This window comes from Oryctolagus cuniculus, chromosome 2 (genome assembly GCF_051225735.1).
Source record: "Oryctolagus cuniculus isolate XC-2025 breed Fujian yellow rabbit chromosome 2, ASM5122573v1, whole genome shotgun sequence".
In the NCBI taxonomy this organism is placed as follows: domain Eukaryota; kingdom Metazoa; phylum Chordata; class Mammalia; order Lagomorpha; family Leporidae; genus Oryctolagus; species Oryctolagus cuniculus.
In genome coordinates, this window is record NC_142868.1 from 183,325,844 (window position 1) to 183,344,273 (window position 18,430).

General features: G+C 57.1%; 1 protein-coding gene across 17 annotated transcripts in view; it reads left to right on the forward strand.

Annotated features, from left to right (window-relative positions):
- Positions 1 to 18,221, forward strand: part of ITSN2 (intersectin 2) — a 169,815-nt gene extending 151,594 nt beyond the window's left edge. For 13 of the 17 annotated variants that reach the window (XM_070069353.2, XM_070069357.2, XM_070069350.2 and 10 more), the window contains 11 exons: positions 2,329 to 2,450; positions 5,767 to 5,873; positions 7,006 to 7,189; positions 8,791 to 8,889; positions 10,143 to 10,310; positions 10,690 to 10,905; positions 11,377 to 11,498; positions 12,396 to 12,478; positions 15,294 to 15,377; positions 16,440 to 16,613; positions 17,323 to 18,221. In XM_070069353.2, the coding sequence (XP_069925454.2) occupies positions 2,329 to 2,450; positions 5,767 to 5,873; positions 7,006 to 7,189; positions 8,791 to 8,889; positions 10,143 to 10,310; positions 10,690 to 10,905; positions 11,377 to 11,498; positions 12,396 to 12,478; positions 15,294 to 15,377; positions 16,440 to 16,613; positions 17,323 to 17,480 (1,517 nt within the window). In that variant the 3' untranslated portion in view covers positions 17,481 to 18,221. Of the gene's footprint in view, positions 1 to 2,328; positions 2,451 to 5,566; positions 5,680 to 5,766; positions 5,874 to 7,005; positions 7,190 to 8,790; positions 8,890 to 10,142; positions 10,311 to 10,689; positions 10,906 to 11,376; positions 11,499 to 12,395; positions 12,479 to 14,102; positions 14,147 to 15,293; positions 15,378 to 16,439; positions 16,614 to 17,322 lie in introns of those variants that run through there. The other 4 variants (XM_089326757.1, XM_089326758.1, XM_089326759.1 and 1 more) reach the window with 2 other exon arrangements.
- Positions 18,222 to 18,430: the final 209 nt, after the last annotated feature.

The window sequence follows — 18,430 nt, forward strand, 5'->3', positions numbered from 1 at the left end:
TTCTCCTCCTTCCTCTCTCCCCCCCCCAGCTTTCCAAGGCACACTGCTTGCTGTGTCCTGTTGTAGTTGGCTGGGAACTGTTAACAGGGTAATTCCTTAAAACAATGACTAATTAGAGTTTACTTGAGCAAGGAAATATGAAACAAAAGCGATTCACAAATCAGGCACTTCCTCACCCAGAAGAGGTTCTGAGAACACCAGCAACGTGCTCTGAGAGCGTCTCTAGAAAAAGCAGAAGTGAGGCACAGGAAGTGATTTCGTTGGCTACCCCTGAGTCAGTCAACCAGCCAACTAGTTATAGCTTAACTAGTTAATTGGTTACCAGTTAATGGGTTAATTGGCTGTAACCAGCTGAAGCTCAGTTCCTGTGATTAATATCTGTTGGTTCGGTCTGTTGAGCCTGGTCCAGGTGCCCAGTCCAAATCCATGGCTTCCCACAAATTACTTGCAGCAATGCCTACCTACATCTGCTTTTTGTCTTTGGAAGGGCTTCCTGGGGTATATCCCCGTATCACCCTACATGGATAATCCCTCAGCTACTTGGTGGATGGTTCTGGAATTTTGTCATATTGCAGCTTGATATCTAGTTCAGCTCTGATGTGCTGCAAATTGACCCAAAGTGAAAGCAGTGTCTCTCACCCTGGCACAGGCTGCCTGTGACTTCCCTCAAGTCACTTGTGCCTAAAGTCACCTGTGGTGGTCTTGGTGGGATTGCTGTTCCTAGGAATTCTAAATTTTCTAACCTTAGAACTTTCCAGCCAGCGCCGCAGCTCACTAGGCTAATCCTCTGCCTTGTGGCTCCAGCACACCGGGTTCTAGTCCCGGTCGGGGCGCCGGATTCTGTCCTGGTTGCCCCTCTTCCAGGCCAGCTCTCTGCTGTGGCCAGGGAGTGCAGTGGAGGATGGCCCAAGTACTTGGGCCCTGCACCCCATGGGAGACCAGGAGAAGCACCTGGCTCCTGCCTTCGGATCAGCGCGATGCGCCGGCTGCAGCACACCGGCTGCGGCAGCCATTGGAGGGTGAACCAACGGCAAAAGGAAGACCTTTCTCTCTGTCTCTCTGTCCACTCTGCCTGTCAAAAAAAAAAAAAAAAACAAAAAAACAAAACAAAAAAAAAAAACTTTTCTTTGAGAAATCTAGAGATAGTTTATCAAATTTTTTTTTGTCAAAGTAAGAAGCCCATTCTCCATCCCCAAATACATGGATCAGAAAAAATGTTTACAATTTCTACCATGGTAGTTTCTTTTTTAATTTTTTTAAATGCTAGCATTTGTAAGAACTAACTTGGGGTGGGAGTTTGGCACAATGACTAAGGCACTGGGTTAAAGTCCTGCCTCCACTCCCCATCCATCTTCCTGCCGATATGCACCTGGGAAGCAGCAGGTGATGGCCCAAGTACTTGGATCCCTGCCACCCACGTGGGAAACTCCAGTTGAGTTCCTGGTTCCTGGCTTCAGCCTGGCCCAACCTCAGCTGTTGAAGGTAGTTGGAGAGTGAACCAGTGGATGGCACGTTTCTCTTTGTCTCTCTGCCTTTCAAATTAATAAGAATAATTTTAAAAAATGAAAAGTAAACCGGTGTTTGAATGACCAATCAGTGACTCATCATGTGCAGTTTGGAGAACACTGGTCACAAGCATTTGATTTCTGGGTCAGTCCCATCATTTCAAAGCTGTCTTGAGATGGGGCAGGCCTTCCCAAGCGCACCACCATTCCGCTGTCCTTGAGGGCGTCTCCTAAAACCCTCAATGCTGTCATTGCCCCTCAGGGAAGACATTGGGAGCTCGCTGAAACGTTAGAGTTTCCTCACTGGCCCGTTGAGGCCCACAAGGGCCATGAACGCCAGCGTTCCCCCTGCGTGCTGCACCTGCGAGGTACTCACGCCCTCCCAAAAGCAGCATTTGTAAACCCAGCACATCGCTCATAAATGTTGATTTTTTTAAAAAAAGATTTACTTATTTATTTGAAAGGCAGTTACAGAGAGAGCAAGAGATTGATTGAGATCAACCTTCGTCCAGCGGTTCATTCCCCAAATGGCTGCATGTCTGGGGCTAGGCCAAGCCAAAGCTGGGAGCCAGGAGTTTCTTCCGTGTCTCCCACATGGGTGCCAGGGGCCCAAGCACTTGGGCCGGGCCATCTGCCGCTGCTTTCCCAGGTGCACTAGCAGGGAGGTGGACCAGAGGCGGAACAGCCAGGACTCCAGCGCTCATGCGGGATACCAGAATCACAGGCGGCGGCTTAACCCGCTGGGCAGCAAGGCCGGCCCCCGAACGCCAGAGTTCTGCAGTGACTGAGACAGTACTGTAAACGCTCCCCGGCTTCTCTGCAGGGTGTGCTGACCTCCAGACCCTGGACACGATGCAGCCCACTGAGAGGAAGAGACAGGGCTACATGCACGAGCTGATCCAGACGGAGGAGCGGTACATGGACGACCTGCAGCTCGTCGTGGAGGTGAGGGGCTGACGCGGACGGGGTGGCCCCGAGACTCAGCGGGGGCAGCGGGAGTGTGAGCGCTGGACAGCGGCAGGCGCTGTCACCCACTCAGCCTGCCACCTGCCCCCTGGCCAGTGTTTGCAGACGCAGGGAGTCTAACTGGGGTGCCAGCCCTTCCCAGGTCAGGTCATTCAGAGTGAAGCGAGGACACGAGGACACTCGAGCGCCCAGGCTGGAAGGACGGGGTGCGGGGGTGGGGCCGCTTCGTCTCCCTCAGACTTGGGCCTCACTCTGGGTAACTGCTGTCTTGACATCTGACACTGTCATAAACTTGGCTATTCCCAGAGGACTCGGGAAGCAGTGAAATGCTTATGATTCTGTCACTTCGGGAAACCAAACGGGTCTGCTGTAGAGCATGGCCTGAGTCTCACGTGCTCCCCTTGACGTTCACGTCGGTTGACGTGACCGTGACCTCTAGGCTGATGCCAACAGTCCCCTGCGGAACAGCATCTGAAACGATCACTGTTGGGACAAAACAAGACCTTACACTTCCCTGCTGTTGTTCCCTCGGCTTCTCATTCCAGCGTGTCAAGGCCCTCAGGTGGAAGGACCAGTAAAGTAGCACAGCACCTGAGGAGTGTCCCCTCCCAGGCCCAGCAGCTGCACCTGGCCATGACCTCCAGCGTAGAATGGAGCAGGGGCGGCGTCTGTGTTTCTGCCCCCAAGCCGGCCGCCCTGGATTCCCTCCCCACAGGAGCAGCCTCAGTGCCTGGGGTCTCCAGATGCCAGTCCTGGCTCCTCCACACACACAACTCCCCGCCCTTCCCTGTAGGTAGTGTCTGTCTCCCCCCACCCCCAGTCCTGAGCTCCTTTATCCCACATCTCCAACACCTGGCCTGGCCTGTTGCAGACCGGCCCATAATTCCTTCTCGTTCGCCTCCGTCAGACTCCCCTGAGCTGGGTGCATTCAAGTCTGCCCTTCTCTGACCGACACATGTGACAGAAGAAAAGCCCTCCAGGATCAGCCCCAGCCCTGAGTGCTGAAAGTGGGCGAGGAGGCCTCTCTGGCCTAGGGCAGAGGCCTGCAGACAGGCCGAGCACCCCTGCCCCAGCCGTCACCTGGAGCCTCGCCTGCTCCCACAACGCCCACCCCACCAGACACACTGAGGGGCCAGCAGTCGTGCCGGGGTCGAGAGTGCAGGGAGAAAAGCACCCTTCTCGGCTGAAGGCTTCTCATTCCCTTCCCATGGAGGTTCGCGGTGGGCCCGGGAGTCTCACTCCCCTCCGCTAACTTCACTACAGCCAGAGGACGCCAGGTGGCAATGAGTGAATCAGGACCCACAGACCAAGAGCCGCCTTCCTGGCCTTCAGCCGCAGCCTCGGAGCGGAGACACTGTATTCCCAGGACTGGCTGTCACGGCAGTGTCTGGGCATCCTCAGTCGGATAGGAGGAAGGCCAAACTCCCCCTTAAGAGAGTGGCATAGCACTTCGGTGGACATCCATGGAAACACTTTTTTTTGAACAGAGTGGACAGTGAGAGACAGACAGAGAGAAAGGTTTTCCTTTGCCATTGGTTCACCCTCCAATGGCCGCCGTGTCCGGCACGCTGCGGCCAGCGCAGCCTGAAAGCAGGAGCCAGGTGCTTCTGGTCTCCCATGGGGTGCAGGGCCCAAGGACCTGGGGCATCCTCCACTGCACTCCCAGGCCACAGCAGAGAGCTGTCCTGGAAGAGGGGCAACCGGGACAGAATCCGGTGCCCCGACCAGGACTAGAACCCGGTGTGCCGGCGCCGCAGGCGGAGGATTAGCCTAGTGAGCCGCGGCGCCCGCCACCGTGAAAACACTTTCAACCGGGCTCAGCACACAGTCATCGAGAGCCTGTGTTCTGCACCGCACCATGCCAGGGGACCGAGAGGAAAGAGAAGGTTCCTGTCCTCAGCCAGAGCAGGGGGCAGAGGAGGCTGGAGCCTGGAGGAGGGAGCAGCTCCCGCAAGCCGAGGACTCTGCCGGGTGTCCAGGAAGCAGTCACAGGAAGGGAGTTAGGGACCTGTGAGTTGTTTGCTGTGGCCCGAGGGCCGCCACTGAGGTCAGCAGGGCAGGTGGCACAGGCCTGGGAGCCTTGGCGGGGAGTCTGCTGGTAACACAAGGCCAGCGGGGAGCCTCTGAGGGATTTCACAGGGAATGATGGGTCAGAGTATTTTTTTCTAAAGATTTACTTATTTGAAAGCGTTACAGAGAAAGAGGGAGAGACAGAGCGAGAGATCTATCCACTAGTTCACTCCCCAGATGGCTGCAACAGCGGGGCTGGGCCAGGCCAAAGCCAGGAGCCAAGAGCTTCTTCCAGGTCTCCCACATGGGCAGCAGGGGCCCACGCACTGGGGCCATCCTCCGCTGCTTTTCCCAGGCCACTAGCAGGGAGCTGGATCAGAAGTGGAGCAGCCGGGACACGAACCAGCGCCGATTTGGAATGCCAGCACTGCAGGTGGTGACTTACTCAGTACACCCCCATGCCGGCCCCTGTTGCATGAGTTTTGGAAAGATTCACCCGAGAAGAGCTGTCTCAGATATCTGCAGTGTTTCTTTAAGGCTTTTAAAGTCATCTCCGAGGAGTCTGGGTTGTTTAGTGGAAAGCTGGACTCAGAACCAAAGAGAGTGCTAGTTCCAGGTCCTCCATATTCTAGCTCTGTGACCTTTAGCACAATCATTCTCTAAGCCTTCATTTCTTTAGGAGTCAATTGGGAGTAATAGCTTTGACTTGGCTTCTCCCACAGCTTCTGGGGAGCCAAGCGAGCCTCCTCCACACACCCATCTGCACATCTGCACGTACCGTATGCTTTGCCAGTCCTTCTGGGCTGTGGCTCGCAGATGCAGAGCAGTGGGATGCCCCTGCACTCTGCCAACTTCTGAAGTCTGCATCTGCTCATTTTCAGTCTGGGGGGTAGCGTAAGTCATCACGCTGTGTCTCTCAACATCCTACAAGTGTCGTCAGAGCTCCGAGATGCTCAGCCTGGCAACAGACGTCCTGCGTGTGCAGGCTCCGCAGGCTCCCCGGCGTGCGGGCGTCCCGTGCCTGTGCCTCTCCGGGAGAGAGGTGGGAGACTCTCCTCTTAATGAGGTTATTGGATTCAGTCCTTCCAATCAGCCTTGATGGGAGCCCAAATAGCAAAAAATCGGGGATGCTACACAGTTTAAAATGTCACGGTCATCAGCATGTTTACTTACTAATCCACGATCTTCTTGGCTCCAAGTATGCAGGACACTGTGTGATTCAGACCGCACGCAGGCTGTGTGTCCACATGCAACCTGACTCACTTCTTCTGTGGTTTGAATTTAGGTTTTTCAGAAGCGGATGGCGGAGTCCAGCTTTCTCACCGAAGGAGAAATGACCTTGATCTTCGTCAACTGGAAGGAGCTCATCATGTCCAACACAAAGCTGCTGAAGTGAGTGATGAGCACGCCCACCCCAGGGCCCGTGTGGCCACCTGGCAAAGGCACTTTCATCTGCTCTCTGCCCCCGTGGGCTCTTGGTTGTGAAATGCCCCGAAACTCTAAAATGCAGGGTGACTGAGGAAAGCAAAGAAATATAACAAAGACAGCTCCTCGTGTAAACAGAGAGAAATCACGAAACAGTGCATTAACGTATGAGCGTGAGGAGTGAGAGCTGCTTGGCTGGCGGTCAAAGTCAGCAGAGAGGCAGCTGCGGTGTAGACCTGAGTGCGCAGCCGCCTCCATCCCACGTGAAGTACCGCTGCTGCAGGTGACTTTGCACCTGTGCGCTGTAGGGACAGACTGCCGGGGACAGCAGTGCCGGCTCTCACTACCCGTCTGCCCTCCTGGGCCCGGCAGCTCTCCCCAGGGCCGCTGTTCCGCCTCCTCCCCACCTGGCCTCTGTGACTCCTGCTCCCTTGACAGGTGAAACTTGCCTTCTTCTTGGTTCACCTGGGAACAAGTAAGAATTTTTCAACAGACGCTTTGTTAAAAAAGTAAGGTGAGGGGCCAGCGTTGTGGCATCATGGGTTGGGCTGCCGCCTGCAGTGCCAGCATCTCATGTGGGCACTTCCAATCCAGCTCTCTCCTGGTGCACCTGGGAGAGTTTGAGCCCCTGCACCCATGTGGGAGACCTGGATGGAGCTCCTGGCTTCGGCCTGGCCCAGCCCTGGCTGTTGCAGCCATCTGGGGGTGAACCAGTGGATGGAAGAGCATCCTCTCTCTCTCTCCCTCTCTCCCTCTCTCTCTCTCTCTCTCTCTCTCTCTCTCTAGCCCTCTCTCCCTCCCTCCTTTCTCTGTAACTCTGCCTTTCAAATAAATAAAATAAACCTTAAGAAAGAGACTAAAATGATTCTGAAGGCCCAGAAACACTCAAGTGTGCCAAATTTCTTCCCTTTCTTCGCTAACATCCCCGCAAGGTGGGCATGGCCACAGTGCTCCAGGCCTGTGCTACATCGCCTTGCACCTGCGCCCCTCTTCCCAGCCCACAGGCCCCTAGGTCACCCACTGGGACGCATTGCCAGCCGTCCCTTAGGTACCACAGGCGCTCACTTGGAAGCCGAAGGTGAGGGTGTGCTGTTTGCAGGGCCCTGCGCGTGCGGAAGAAGACAGGGGGTGAGAAGATGCCGGTGCAGATGATCGGGGACATCCTGGCGGCCGAGCTGTCACACATGCAGGCCTACATCCGGTTCTGCAGCTGTCAGCTTAACGGAGCAGCCTTGTTACAGCAGAAGACAGACGAAGATGCAGACTTTAAAGAGTTTTTAAAGGTAACTCCATCCTGGGCCTTGCAAGAGTCTGCTGGAGTAGTAGTAAGATGGCCTCTCTGAGCCTGGAGGTGGCAGCAGCATAAGATGGCCCGGTAGGGAATCTCCTTGATGGAGAAGGTACCCTCATCAGTGTCCAAGGAAACAGGTGGCAGAGGATTTTCTGATTGCTTCCTGTAACAAAATCAGGAGCGGGCATTTTTGATCTAAGCCGAAGTTTGGGACACCTGCGTCCGGTAATCAGTTTGACTCCTGGCTCCACTCCCAATTCCAGCTTCCTGCTAGTACACACCCTGGGAGGCCCAAGCAGCTGTTGGCCCAAGTACTTGGGTCCCTGCCACCCACATGTGAGACCTGGGTGGAGTTCCAGGCTTTTGGCTTTGGCCTGACCCAGCCCTGTTTGTTGTGGGAATTGGGGAGTGAACCGGCCAGACTTCCCCGGGACACCGTCCCTCCTTTCCATGGCCCTTTCTGGCTACCTTTGGCATCCACCTCTGCCCCAGGTGATACAGGTAGAGGCATCGTGTTTTAAGTGCTTTTTTGACAAGCATGTCTGCATCTCCCTAAATAAATAAAATGTTTTCAAAAAAATCTGTAAAAATTTAAAAAGCAAAATGTAGCAATTAGCTATGCTCCAAAATGTTACTTTTTAAAAACTCAAAAACTCTAGAAATAAAAAAGCACGCAGGTGCTGCTTGTAGCACCATCTACACGGATACAGATATATGTAAAACCAAAAAGGGAGGAGTTTAACATCGGCGACAGGCGATGCTTAGGTAAATGATGGCGGGCGGGCTGGGGCTGTATTCATGGAAACGATGGCCCCGGCGCGCCAGCAGCACTCTCCCAGCACAGGTAGAGCCGCAGTGTGCTGCCTGGCCCAGCAGTAATCGTCTGGCATGGCGTACTGACCCCAACACAGATGCCTCTGTCCATGCTACCTGGCACACAGGCGCTCTGTGCCAAAGGTGGCCAGGAGAGGGTCACGGACAGGAGGGGCCGTGGCCCCGAGAAGAGCTGGCCGAGGGGAAACTCGTGAGTCTCAGTGCCAGTGTGGATCAGCAGGGAGGGCAGCAGGGACTGTGCCAGCCAAGGCGCATCTGTGAGCTGGCACACAGTAGGTGCTCAGTAGTGGTCGTGATGGTTCCTAATAAGGCAGCTTGAAGAGGGGGTAGGCCCAGGTTGGGGAGACAGAGCTGGGGGACTCTGGGGGTGGGGCAGGGCAGCATGATGCTACCGACCCAGACGGGGATGGAGGGAGCAAAGATAGCTTTTACAAGGGAGCGTGAGGGCTTCATTCAGGGATACGTCGAGCTCGAGGTGCCTTTGAGTGAAAGCCAGTGCACTGCAAGACGGCCAGGAAAGTGGTTCTGGAAGCAGAGGAGGGCACGGCCCCACCAGCTGCTAGCAGAGAAGGACTGAGAGCAGCCACAGGGCTTGGCACAGGTGAGAGACTCCTAATTTAACCTGATGTGTATTATTTTGGATCTCGAGTTATTAAACAAAATTTGCAGTCTCCGAGACTGAAAGGCAGGAGTGCGGCCAGTGGCTCCTTTGTCCTAGTTAGTTCTGCGAGCTCCTCACAGCCTCCATCTGTCTTGCAGAAGCTGGCCTCCGACCCTCGCTGCAAAGGGATGCCCCTCTCCAGCTTCCTGCTGAAGCCCATGCAGAGGATCACCCGCTACCCGCTGCTCATCCGCAGTGTGAGTGTCGGCTGGGCAGTCCCGGGCCGGCCTGCGAGCAGCACGCACTGAGCTCACAGGGACAGATACGCAGGGAGCCCCGCACGCGCCAGCCCCCCTGCACGTGGTGGGATGCCCCAGCCGTGATCCCACCGCCCCCGGCCTAGTGCGTGTGTGTACGTGTGTGTGTGTGTGTGTGTGTGCGCGCGTGTACCAGCGCACGCGTGCAGGACCTGAAGTGGGAATAATGCAAGACTGTTGCTTGTATTGATTATTCCTTGGCTTTTGGTTTATCTGAACTCAGCATAGACCTCACATTACAGGCGCCCATACCAAACTGACCCATTAACACAGGTCACAGTCCCTTCACTGAAATATTATGGACCAGGTGTGTTCCAGAATGCGGTTCAAATACTGTATATTATATGACACCCCAACCAAACCTGGGGCAACAGTTACACGGGTGCATATTCCTGACATTTGTGAATTATCATGTACATAGAAGAAGTAAACGCATCTCCTCTGTTTGCCACCAGTGGGTACTGGAGGAAACCTCTAGGCTTTCAGGACACTTTGCACTGTGGAACTGTGAACACAAGACCCGGGGCCTGTCTGGCTGCATTGGGAGTCCAGAGCTCAGGAGGCCGCTGGCGACGGGCGGCGATCCTCTGGAGGGTCCGTGTAAAGTGTTCTGGCCTCCGTTCGTTCACATTTGTAGCAGGAGCGGTTAGAAGTCACTTCAGAACCAACCACGTTCTCCTTCCTGCTGGCATGGTGTTACCGGAGTTAGTCTCCCTTTTTGTCAGATTTTTCAAAAGGATCAGAGATCCCTATATGTTACTGCCATTCAGCAACCTGGCACACTTGTCAGCGGGGCAGCCAGTTAACATTGGAGGGCTCACCCTGAAGGTACATGGCTTCAGTTACTGGGGGAGGAGGGAGGTACCCTTCAACCTGAGGCCTGTCACCAGGAACCAGTCAGAGAGCAAGCAGAGACCCATGAATTTCAAGGCGGTTGACCCATGGAGTACTTGTCACACCCTGTTATAACAAGTCACCGGTCCCTGGCTCCCCAAGAACTTGTGGATCTGTGGGCTTCCCGGGGCAGAAACTTCTACCGTTTCTGTTTCTGTTGTCTTTCCTGTGCCTGTGTAGCACTAGGAGCGTGGAAGCAGTCAAAGTGCTGATGGACACATGGTCAAGTGAATGGCGGGTGGGGGTGGGTGGGTGAAAGACGCGGTGCACCTCACGGGACGCCACCTGCTCTCTTCCAGATCCTGGAGAACACCCCGGAGAGCCACGTGGACCACTCCTCCCTGAAGCTGGCCCTCGAGCGAGCCGAGGAGCTCTGCTCGCAAGTCAACGAGGGCGTTCGGGAGAAGGAGAACTCGGACCGCCTGGAGTGGCTCCAGGCGCACGTCCAGTGCGAAGGTCTCGCAGAGGTGAGGCCTCTGCGGTTCAGCTGACCATCACCAGGCACACGCTGGGCCAGGAGCCAGCTTCAGGGCTTCCCCTAGCGTGGACCGTCTACACCTCAGCTCAAACCGTGTGGACTCACTCTCCCGCCCTGACGTCCTGGAGGGCCATCCTCCTTTCTTGTAAAGGGAGGAGATTTGGGTTTTTGTTTTGACGCTTTGAACTCGGCGGGTGGATTCAGTGTGCTGTGGGCACGAGAAAGCCTTCCGTGGGGCCAGTCTGCAGAGCAGCAAGTGTAAGGATCTCAATGCTTTCAGCCCCCAACACGATGCCCCAGGGCACCTCAGGCGGGTGCTGCAATGCCCTCCGCTGGACTCAGCAAGTGACACTTTCTCTCTCTTCCAGCAACTTATTTTCAACTCCCTCACCAACTGCCTGGGACCCCGGAAGCTTCTGCACAGTGGAAAGCTGTACAAGACCAAGAGCAATAAGGAGTTGCACGGATTCCTCTTCAACGACTTCCTGCTTCTCACCTACATGGTCAAGCAGTTTGCTGTGTCCTCCAGCTCTGAGAAGCTCTTCAGCTCCAAGTCCAACGCTCAGTTCAAAATGTATAAGACGGTGAGTGTCGTGGCCTGGCCCCGGCACCGAGGCCTGGCGGGCGGGCTTTCGCCTCTGCTCCAGGTCTCCTCGCCGCCAAGCCCGTCCTGCTCAGGGCTCCCTTCACGCATCGCCAGGTGGCTGGGGCTCCCTGTGCCGCTTGCCAGGGCCGCTGCTGGCGACAGCCAGAGCCCAGCCTTCCCTCTGGCTTCCTCCTGGCGAAATGAGCCCCGGGCCTGCCTCTGTCCACACTCAGCTTCGGCGCTCGCCGCAAACCGAGCCTGAGCCAGCGCACGCAGCTGGTGTGCAGAGGAGGGAGCAGCCACGGCTGCTCGGGCTCCTGTCGCCAGCTCAGCATGCCCAAGCCACCCCAGACTTCTACTTTGACACGGTGGAGGCCGGCCAGCGCCCCTGTTCCGCTTCTCCTCTGAACACAGGCGGGTCGAGTGTCGGGCCCGACTCACAGCCTGTGTTTGGCCCTCATTTTTTCAGCCCATTTTCCTGAACGAAGTCTTGGTGAAACTGCCCACAGACCCTTCCAGCGATGAGCCTGTCTTCCACATTTCCCACATTGATCGGGTCTACACGCTCCGAACAGACAACATTAACGAGAGGTCAGTCCTGACCGTGTGTGACCTGAGACCAAGGAGAGAGCCCACCCCCACCGCACCCAGGGGCCCTCTGTCCACACGTGCCCCCGCTCCGGCCACGGCAGCCTTGGCCAGGCCCGCGCCGAGTCGGGGCTGCCGCCTCCTAGCACGTTTCCGCCTCGGGTCTGCTCAGCCGCTCCGGGACGGCGGACCCCGTGCCTCAGTCCCTGCTGGCAGCTGGGTGCTGCTCACGGGCCACGTCCTCTGCTTCGATGGCCTCCTGGAGCTGCTCCTTGCTCCTCCTCCCACCCACATGCCCCTGTGGGGGGCCCCTTCCCCACTCTCCTCGCCTGCAACCTCTGCCCTCTGCCCTCTTCCCTACGCCCTCAGCCGTGCTTCCCCCAAGGCGGGATGGCAAACCTGGGGGATGCAGGTCCCCTGAGCACACAGCTCTCCGTGGACAGACTCCCCACTTCCCGGGCAGCCGTGTCACACCTGCGGGGATGGCACCTCCGGCCCCAGGCACAGTCTGCCGTGTGCAGGCCACCAAGAACTGGCCTCAGACCCTCTCGGCGCCAGCCTCTGTTGAATTAACACATTAGGTCTGTGACTGGAAATTGCCAAAGCTGAGGTTGGCAAAAGAGGGGGGGCACCAGAGCTGTGGGCTCGTCCACGGCCGGCGCGCTGCCGGGAAGCCCCCAATGGCTGCTCTGCCCCCCCCCCCACGGCCAGCACGTTGCCGGGAAGCCCCCAATGGCTGCTTCCCCCCCCAACGGCCGGCGCGCTGCCGGGAAGCCCCCAGTGGCTGCTCTGCCCCCCCCCACAGCCGGCACGCGGCCAGGAAGCCCCCAGTGGCTGCCCCCCCCCACGGCCGGCACGCTGCCGGGAAGCCCCCAATGGCTGCTCTCCCCTCCCCCCCAGGACTGCTTGGGTGCAGAAGATCAAGGCGGCATCGGAGCAGTACATCGACACGGAGAAGAAGAAGCGCGAGAAGGCTTACCAAGGTACCTGCAGGGCCCTGGGGGCTTAGCACCGGGGGGCAGGGAGTCTGGCCCTGGGGACACAGGCTGCTGTCCCTGCTGTAAGACTGGGGCCATGGGGACAGCCTGGAAGAGCAGGCCCGCTGCAGGATGGCCAGTGGGGCCCTGGCCGTTGCCTGCCCGCTCCTCCCGAAGCTGCCATCACAGACCTCACTGAGGCTCAGCTGCCACGCCCACTAGGCAGCCTGGGCAGGCTCGGGCCTCCTGGTCCCCACAGCAAAGTCTCAGTCCCTCTTCCTCACCAGTCTTCACTCCCACCACAGCTGTCTCTGCAGGCTCCACTTCACGCCCTCTAACTCCCCTTCCCTTTCCCACTCTGCCCCCGCCCTCCCAGCCTGCCCCGCCTCCGCCCGCTCCCTCCCCAGGACGCCTGCCTGGCCCTGAGCCTCCCCTCCTCCTTCATCCCAAGTCCTGTCCCCACGGCCACCGGCCGCGGAAGTGGCCTGACCAGTGGCTTGCCGCCCGTGCCCGCTCCCTGTGTTGGGCATCCAGTCTCCTCTTCCCTCTGGACCCCTTCAGGCCCTGAGGTCCTCGCGCCCGCAGACCTTCCCTCCTCGTCTCCCTTCCTCTTTCTCCTCCCCTGGAGAGGAGTCCTGCCTCACCCAGTGCTTTTTGCTACCTCGCTCCGGCAGCTCCCTTCCTTGGGGAGCCGCCCATGTCACCCTGGGTTCAGACACCCCTGGCTGACCACAGCTGCGCGTGCCCTGTGGGATCCAATGGCCTCCATCCATGGTCGCTCCTCCTCGTCCTCCCAAGAATCCCCACTCGGCCGCCTGGACAGCACCTGCCCTCCTGCCCCTCACCCACTCTGCTGTGGAGCCCTGCGCTTCCCCCTCCACCTGCCCGGCCCCTTCCTCTCCGCACTGCAGCTCCCTGTCCCCAGCACCACCGTCCTCACTCCTAGAGGGCGCCTCTCCCTGCTTAGCTGTCTCCCCTGTGGCCTCCCAGATGGAGGACAGGTTTCTGGCCCCAGCCTCAGAGCACGGCCCCACTGCTGCCCACACCTAGCCCATGTCACTGCCACTGAACCACTCCCATCACTGTCAGGCCCACCTGGGCGTGCTGCCTCCCAGACACACATGCCCCACCCCACCAGAACCCTTCCAGGCCCAAGAAAACACTGCCTCCTCCATGACACCTTCCTTGACCCCAACCCATGTGATGTCCCTGGAGGCCCTGCCGTGAGTCTGCCGTCCTGCTCTGGTCTTGAGGCCTCTGTTGCTTCTGCTCACGCGCCCCGAGTCACCTCCCCTGAAGGCAGCTCCACACTTGCAGGGCCTGTGGCTTGTGCCCAGTGGCTCTGTGTGTGTTGCATCCATGTGTCCGCCCCGATCACGGGACAGGTGGTCCACCTGCTCGGTGTGGCTACAGTGGTGTTTGTAAGAGTCCCCGTGCCCTGCCATGATCCTGGCCAGGACGTCGCAGCTCCCACGTTCTTCCCCGGCCTCCCCTGGGTGCCGAGTCCCCGCCTCTCTGCCCCCTCTGCAGCTGCGCCACACCTGTCCCACCCCCGCCCGTCTGCCGTCTCCCTCCGAGCAGCTCAGGCTCCTGGGTGCTCTAGCCGCAGCTCTCTGTTTTCTCCATTCAGGTTTCCCTTATTTTGTTGTATGCTCCTGACAGGTATGTGTACATCAGCTTTGCTAACTGAATGTCACCTCAAAAGCTTGCTATTGAGAAATCGATGACTGAATCATTTGTGCCCCACATGCTGATCTCTTAATTGGGCAAAGATGTAAATCAGGGTTTCTGCGCGTTTTGCCCACCCTGGTGGGTGCGTGTGTGTGTGTGTTGCTGTGTGTTCAGTCCTGGAGACGCTCGCGCCTCTGCACTGGGAAGCCCCGCCCTGGCCTCAGGGCAGCTGAGTGCTGTTCAGGTTCACGGTGGGAGGGGCACAGGTGAGGGGCGGCTGCTTCTCAGAGGGAAAGTTGTATTGGCCTGGAGTTTGAAAAACCAGTAGCTCACCGAAGCATCTGCCTTGTTTCTAAAGCCTTAACCTGCTTAATTAAACCCATGTTTACCCAAAGAATACAGCTCATCTCCGTGTTGGAGGAGTTCAGGTGCCTCCTTAAGTAGAACAAGGCCATAAGTAAAGCTGCCTGGTACGCGGGAATGGTCATGCGTAATCGGGATTACCAGTGCTTTAGACTCTGGTGTCTGGCGTCTGGATGCTCGTCCTGCCTTTTAGAAGCTCTGAACTGAGCACTTTCTAAGCCTCAGTTTTTCTCATCTGTAAAACGGGGAGCTACCGTGTAAGGTAACCAGGAGTCTAACCAGCTATGATGTAAAGTCTAGCACGTGCCTAACCCAGAGTATCCAAGAAGTGTTCACTGGTGTCAAGTGCTTAACTAATGTGCCTTACTATTGTATTACTGTCACTATTTGCCTGGCACTTGAGGGGTCCTGCGAGGAGGAGCAGGAGGGGGAGGAGGGAAGTCGTGCACGTGCTGCAGTGGCTCCCCTCTGGCGGAGGACACGGGCATCACGGGACTTCAGGCCCTGGGGGTCATGGGATGCTCCCACGTCAGCGACAATGAGTGTGCAGTCCTAAGGGCTCTGGGAGTGCCTGTGAAACTGGACCTGGATCTTGAAGGATGGGTAGGAGGCAAGAGGTGGCAGAGACAGCAGGCGACGTGGGGCGGGGAGAGGCGAGGGCCGCCGGACGCTGGGCTGTTAGGCCCGGGGCAGTGGCAGATGAGGCTGGGGCGGTGCTGCGGTGCACAGAAAGCCTGTGCCTGCCTTCTCGGAGAAGGATTAATGTCTCCTGTCTTCCCCTCTGCAGCCCGCTCTCAGAAGACGTCAGGCATCGGGCGTCTCATGGTGCACGTTATTGAAGCTACAGAATTAAAAGCCTGTAAACCGAATGGTAAATGCTTCCCTCACCCAACACACATGTAACTGGCCCCGTCTTTGCTGCTGACTCCTCTGAACACTGAATTTCAGGCTGCTTCTTGAAAGTCAGTGTTGGGCCTAGCACTTAAGACACTGGTGGGGGCTGGTGCCACAGCTCACTAGGCTAATCCTCCGCCTTGTGGCGCCGGCACACTGGGTTCTAGCCCCGGTCGGGGCGCCGGATTTTGTCTCGGTTGCTCCTCTTCCAGTCCAGCTCTCTGCTGTGGCCCAGGAGTGCAGTGGAGGATGGCCCAAGTGCTTGGGCCCTGCACCCGCATGGGAGACCAGGGAGAAGCACCTGGCTCCTGGCTTGGGATCAGCGCAGTGTGCTGGCCATAGCGGCCATTTGGGGAGTGAACCAACGGAAGGAAGACCTTTCTCTCTGTCTCTCTCTCTCTCACTGTCTAACTCTGTCATTTAAAAAAAAGAAAAAAAAAAAAACCACACTGATGAGATACCGACCTCCCTTGTCCGAATGGCTGGGTTCGCCTGCTGGCTTTGCTTGCAATTCCAGCTTCATGCTAATGCACACCCGGGAGGCAGCAGGTGACTTAAGTGCTGGGTCCCTGGCACACATGTAAGAAACCTGGATGGAGTTCCCATCTCCTGCTTTGGCCTGGCTCAGCCCTGGCCATTCAGAGGCGTTCAGAGATGGCAGTTGTCTGCGTGTCTCCCTCTGTGTCTCGCAAGTAAATAAATAATGCAGTTTCCCACTTTTTAAGTCAGTGTTTCCCATGCAACCATATCTAAGCTAGTTTGCCGGACCACTCTCTTTCCCCGGTGAGAACCACCGCCGGCTTCCCGCGTGCTTCTGCGAGAGCAGGCGTGAAGCACGTGTGTGACCCGGGCCTGGGGCCCTCACGGTTGCCTCTGGGGCCATGCTGCCGCAAGGAGATGTGGGCCCGCAGGCAGTGGCTCCTGCTGCCGTGGTCGTCACTGAAGCAGACTTGGGACCCTGCTTCTGCTCCAGGGAGGCTCTTCCGGGCACTCACTTGGCTTTGCCGTGCCACACGTGTCTGTGGTTTCTTCTGTCCAGGGAAGAGCAGCCCGTACTGTGAAGTCAGCATGGGCTCCCAGAGCTACACCACGAGGACCCTGCAGGACACCCTGAATCCCAAGTGGAACTTCAACTGCCAGTTCTTCATCAAGGACCTGCACCAAGACGTGCTGTGTCTCACCATGTTCGACCGAGACCAGTTTTCACCAGACGGTAAGTGTGGGCGGCCCTCCATAGCCACGGGTTCTGTCTCCGCGGAACCAACCTACTGTGGGTCAAAAACATTTGGGGAGAAAACTGTGCCTGTACTGAACACACAGACTTTTTGTCATTATTCCCTAAGCGGTCTGCGTGTAGACTACTCCAGCACCCTGTACCGTATCAGGTATCACATGTAGTCAGAGGTGGCTTCGCGTGTCCAGGAGGGTGTAGGGAGACCCTAGGCAGACCCACCCCGTCTTATAAAGGGAGCTTGAGCACCGTGGTCGGGTGCACGGGGAGTCCTGGAGCCCTGCCCCGCAGACACTGTGTGGCTTGGCGGGGGCAGCTAAAGGTTTGCAGGATCCCGGTGCCCGGTCATGGCTGTCACCCACGACAGCAAGGGGGATGAAGCAGGCCTGGGCCAGCTCCCGCGGGCAGCCACGCGTTCCAGGGCTTTGAGCCCAGTCACCCCTACACACACACGGTGAGCGCTGCTCCAGGCGCACACAGAGCAGGTCAACGCTGCCTCACCACAGCGGCCTGAGTCCTCGGCAGCGGCTGTCCCACAGATCTCTGGTCACTTGACGTAAGCCACCAGGAGTTGTCGTCTGGAGGTTGAAGAGTTTTGTAAACCCTGTTTCAGACACTCCTCCTGAGGTTATTGTTTAACAGTCTTTAAAGAAGAACGTCTTTGAACTCTCACGTGATGTTTATTCGCCAGATTTCCTGGGCCGTACTGAAATTCCAGTGGCAAAAATTCGAACAGAACAGGACAGCAAGGGCCCCACGACTCGCCGGCTGCTGCTGCATGAGGTCCCCACCGGGGAAGTCTGGGTCCGCCTTGATCTACAGCTTTTTGAGCAAAAAACTCTCCCGTAGTGGACTTGGAGGCCGGCCCAGGGGCGGCTCTGCCAACAAGGCTGGGCCCGCAGAGTCCCAGGCCGCTGTCTCCTGCGGCTGCAGGAGCACCACGCGGCTTCATTCGTCACAAGCCACGCACGCTGGGGCCTCTGTTTTACTGCGCACTAAACTGCTAGCAATCTATGCAAACGTGATCCTGCCTGTAAATAAACCCCCCGGCACAGTGCCTTGTATCAGTGTGAACACGGTCAGCGGTGTTTGGATGCCAACGTTTCTGTGTTCAGGGCTATAACAAGTATCGTGTGGGAACGAGGCATCGGAGCACCGGACGCTGCGTCAGTGTCCACTGTGGGCTGAGCTGGTGAAGCCGGAGCCATTCCACGCCATGCGACCTCAGCTGGGCGCAGCCACTCAGGAGGTAATGGGTTGGGATGAAACGCCGCGGCCCCCATTGCTGGCTACTGAAATCGCGTCTGCTCTTGCACTGACTAAAACCCGAAACTTGATCATTTTTTCCCGGTTAGATTTTATCGTTCTCTGCTAAGACAATATAGTCTGAAATAGAAGGGAGAAGCTTGATTTCCTTTACATACTGTGAACTCTAATAATGTGGAAAATATTTTTCAACTTTAATTTTCTGAAGTATAAATTATTTATGTAAATTCCTTGTTTTGCATATTTCATAGGACATGCATCTTTAAGCTTTATCATTGCCAATATGTACAGAAAGAGAATAAAAATCTAAGTTTATGAACCTAACTTCTCTGAACCGCTCTTGAATGGTCTCACAAGGAAAGCACGTGTCCTTTCTGGCACCGTGGGGAGACCCAGGGAACGGGGCGCGGACAGGACCAGGAGGCCAGGCCTCTGCCTGGCTGGGACCTCCTTCACGTCTCCAGGGCGGCGTCTTCAGCGGCTACCCTGGCCGACGACGTCCGGGCGCTGTGCCTCTGTGCGGGGAAGCCTCA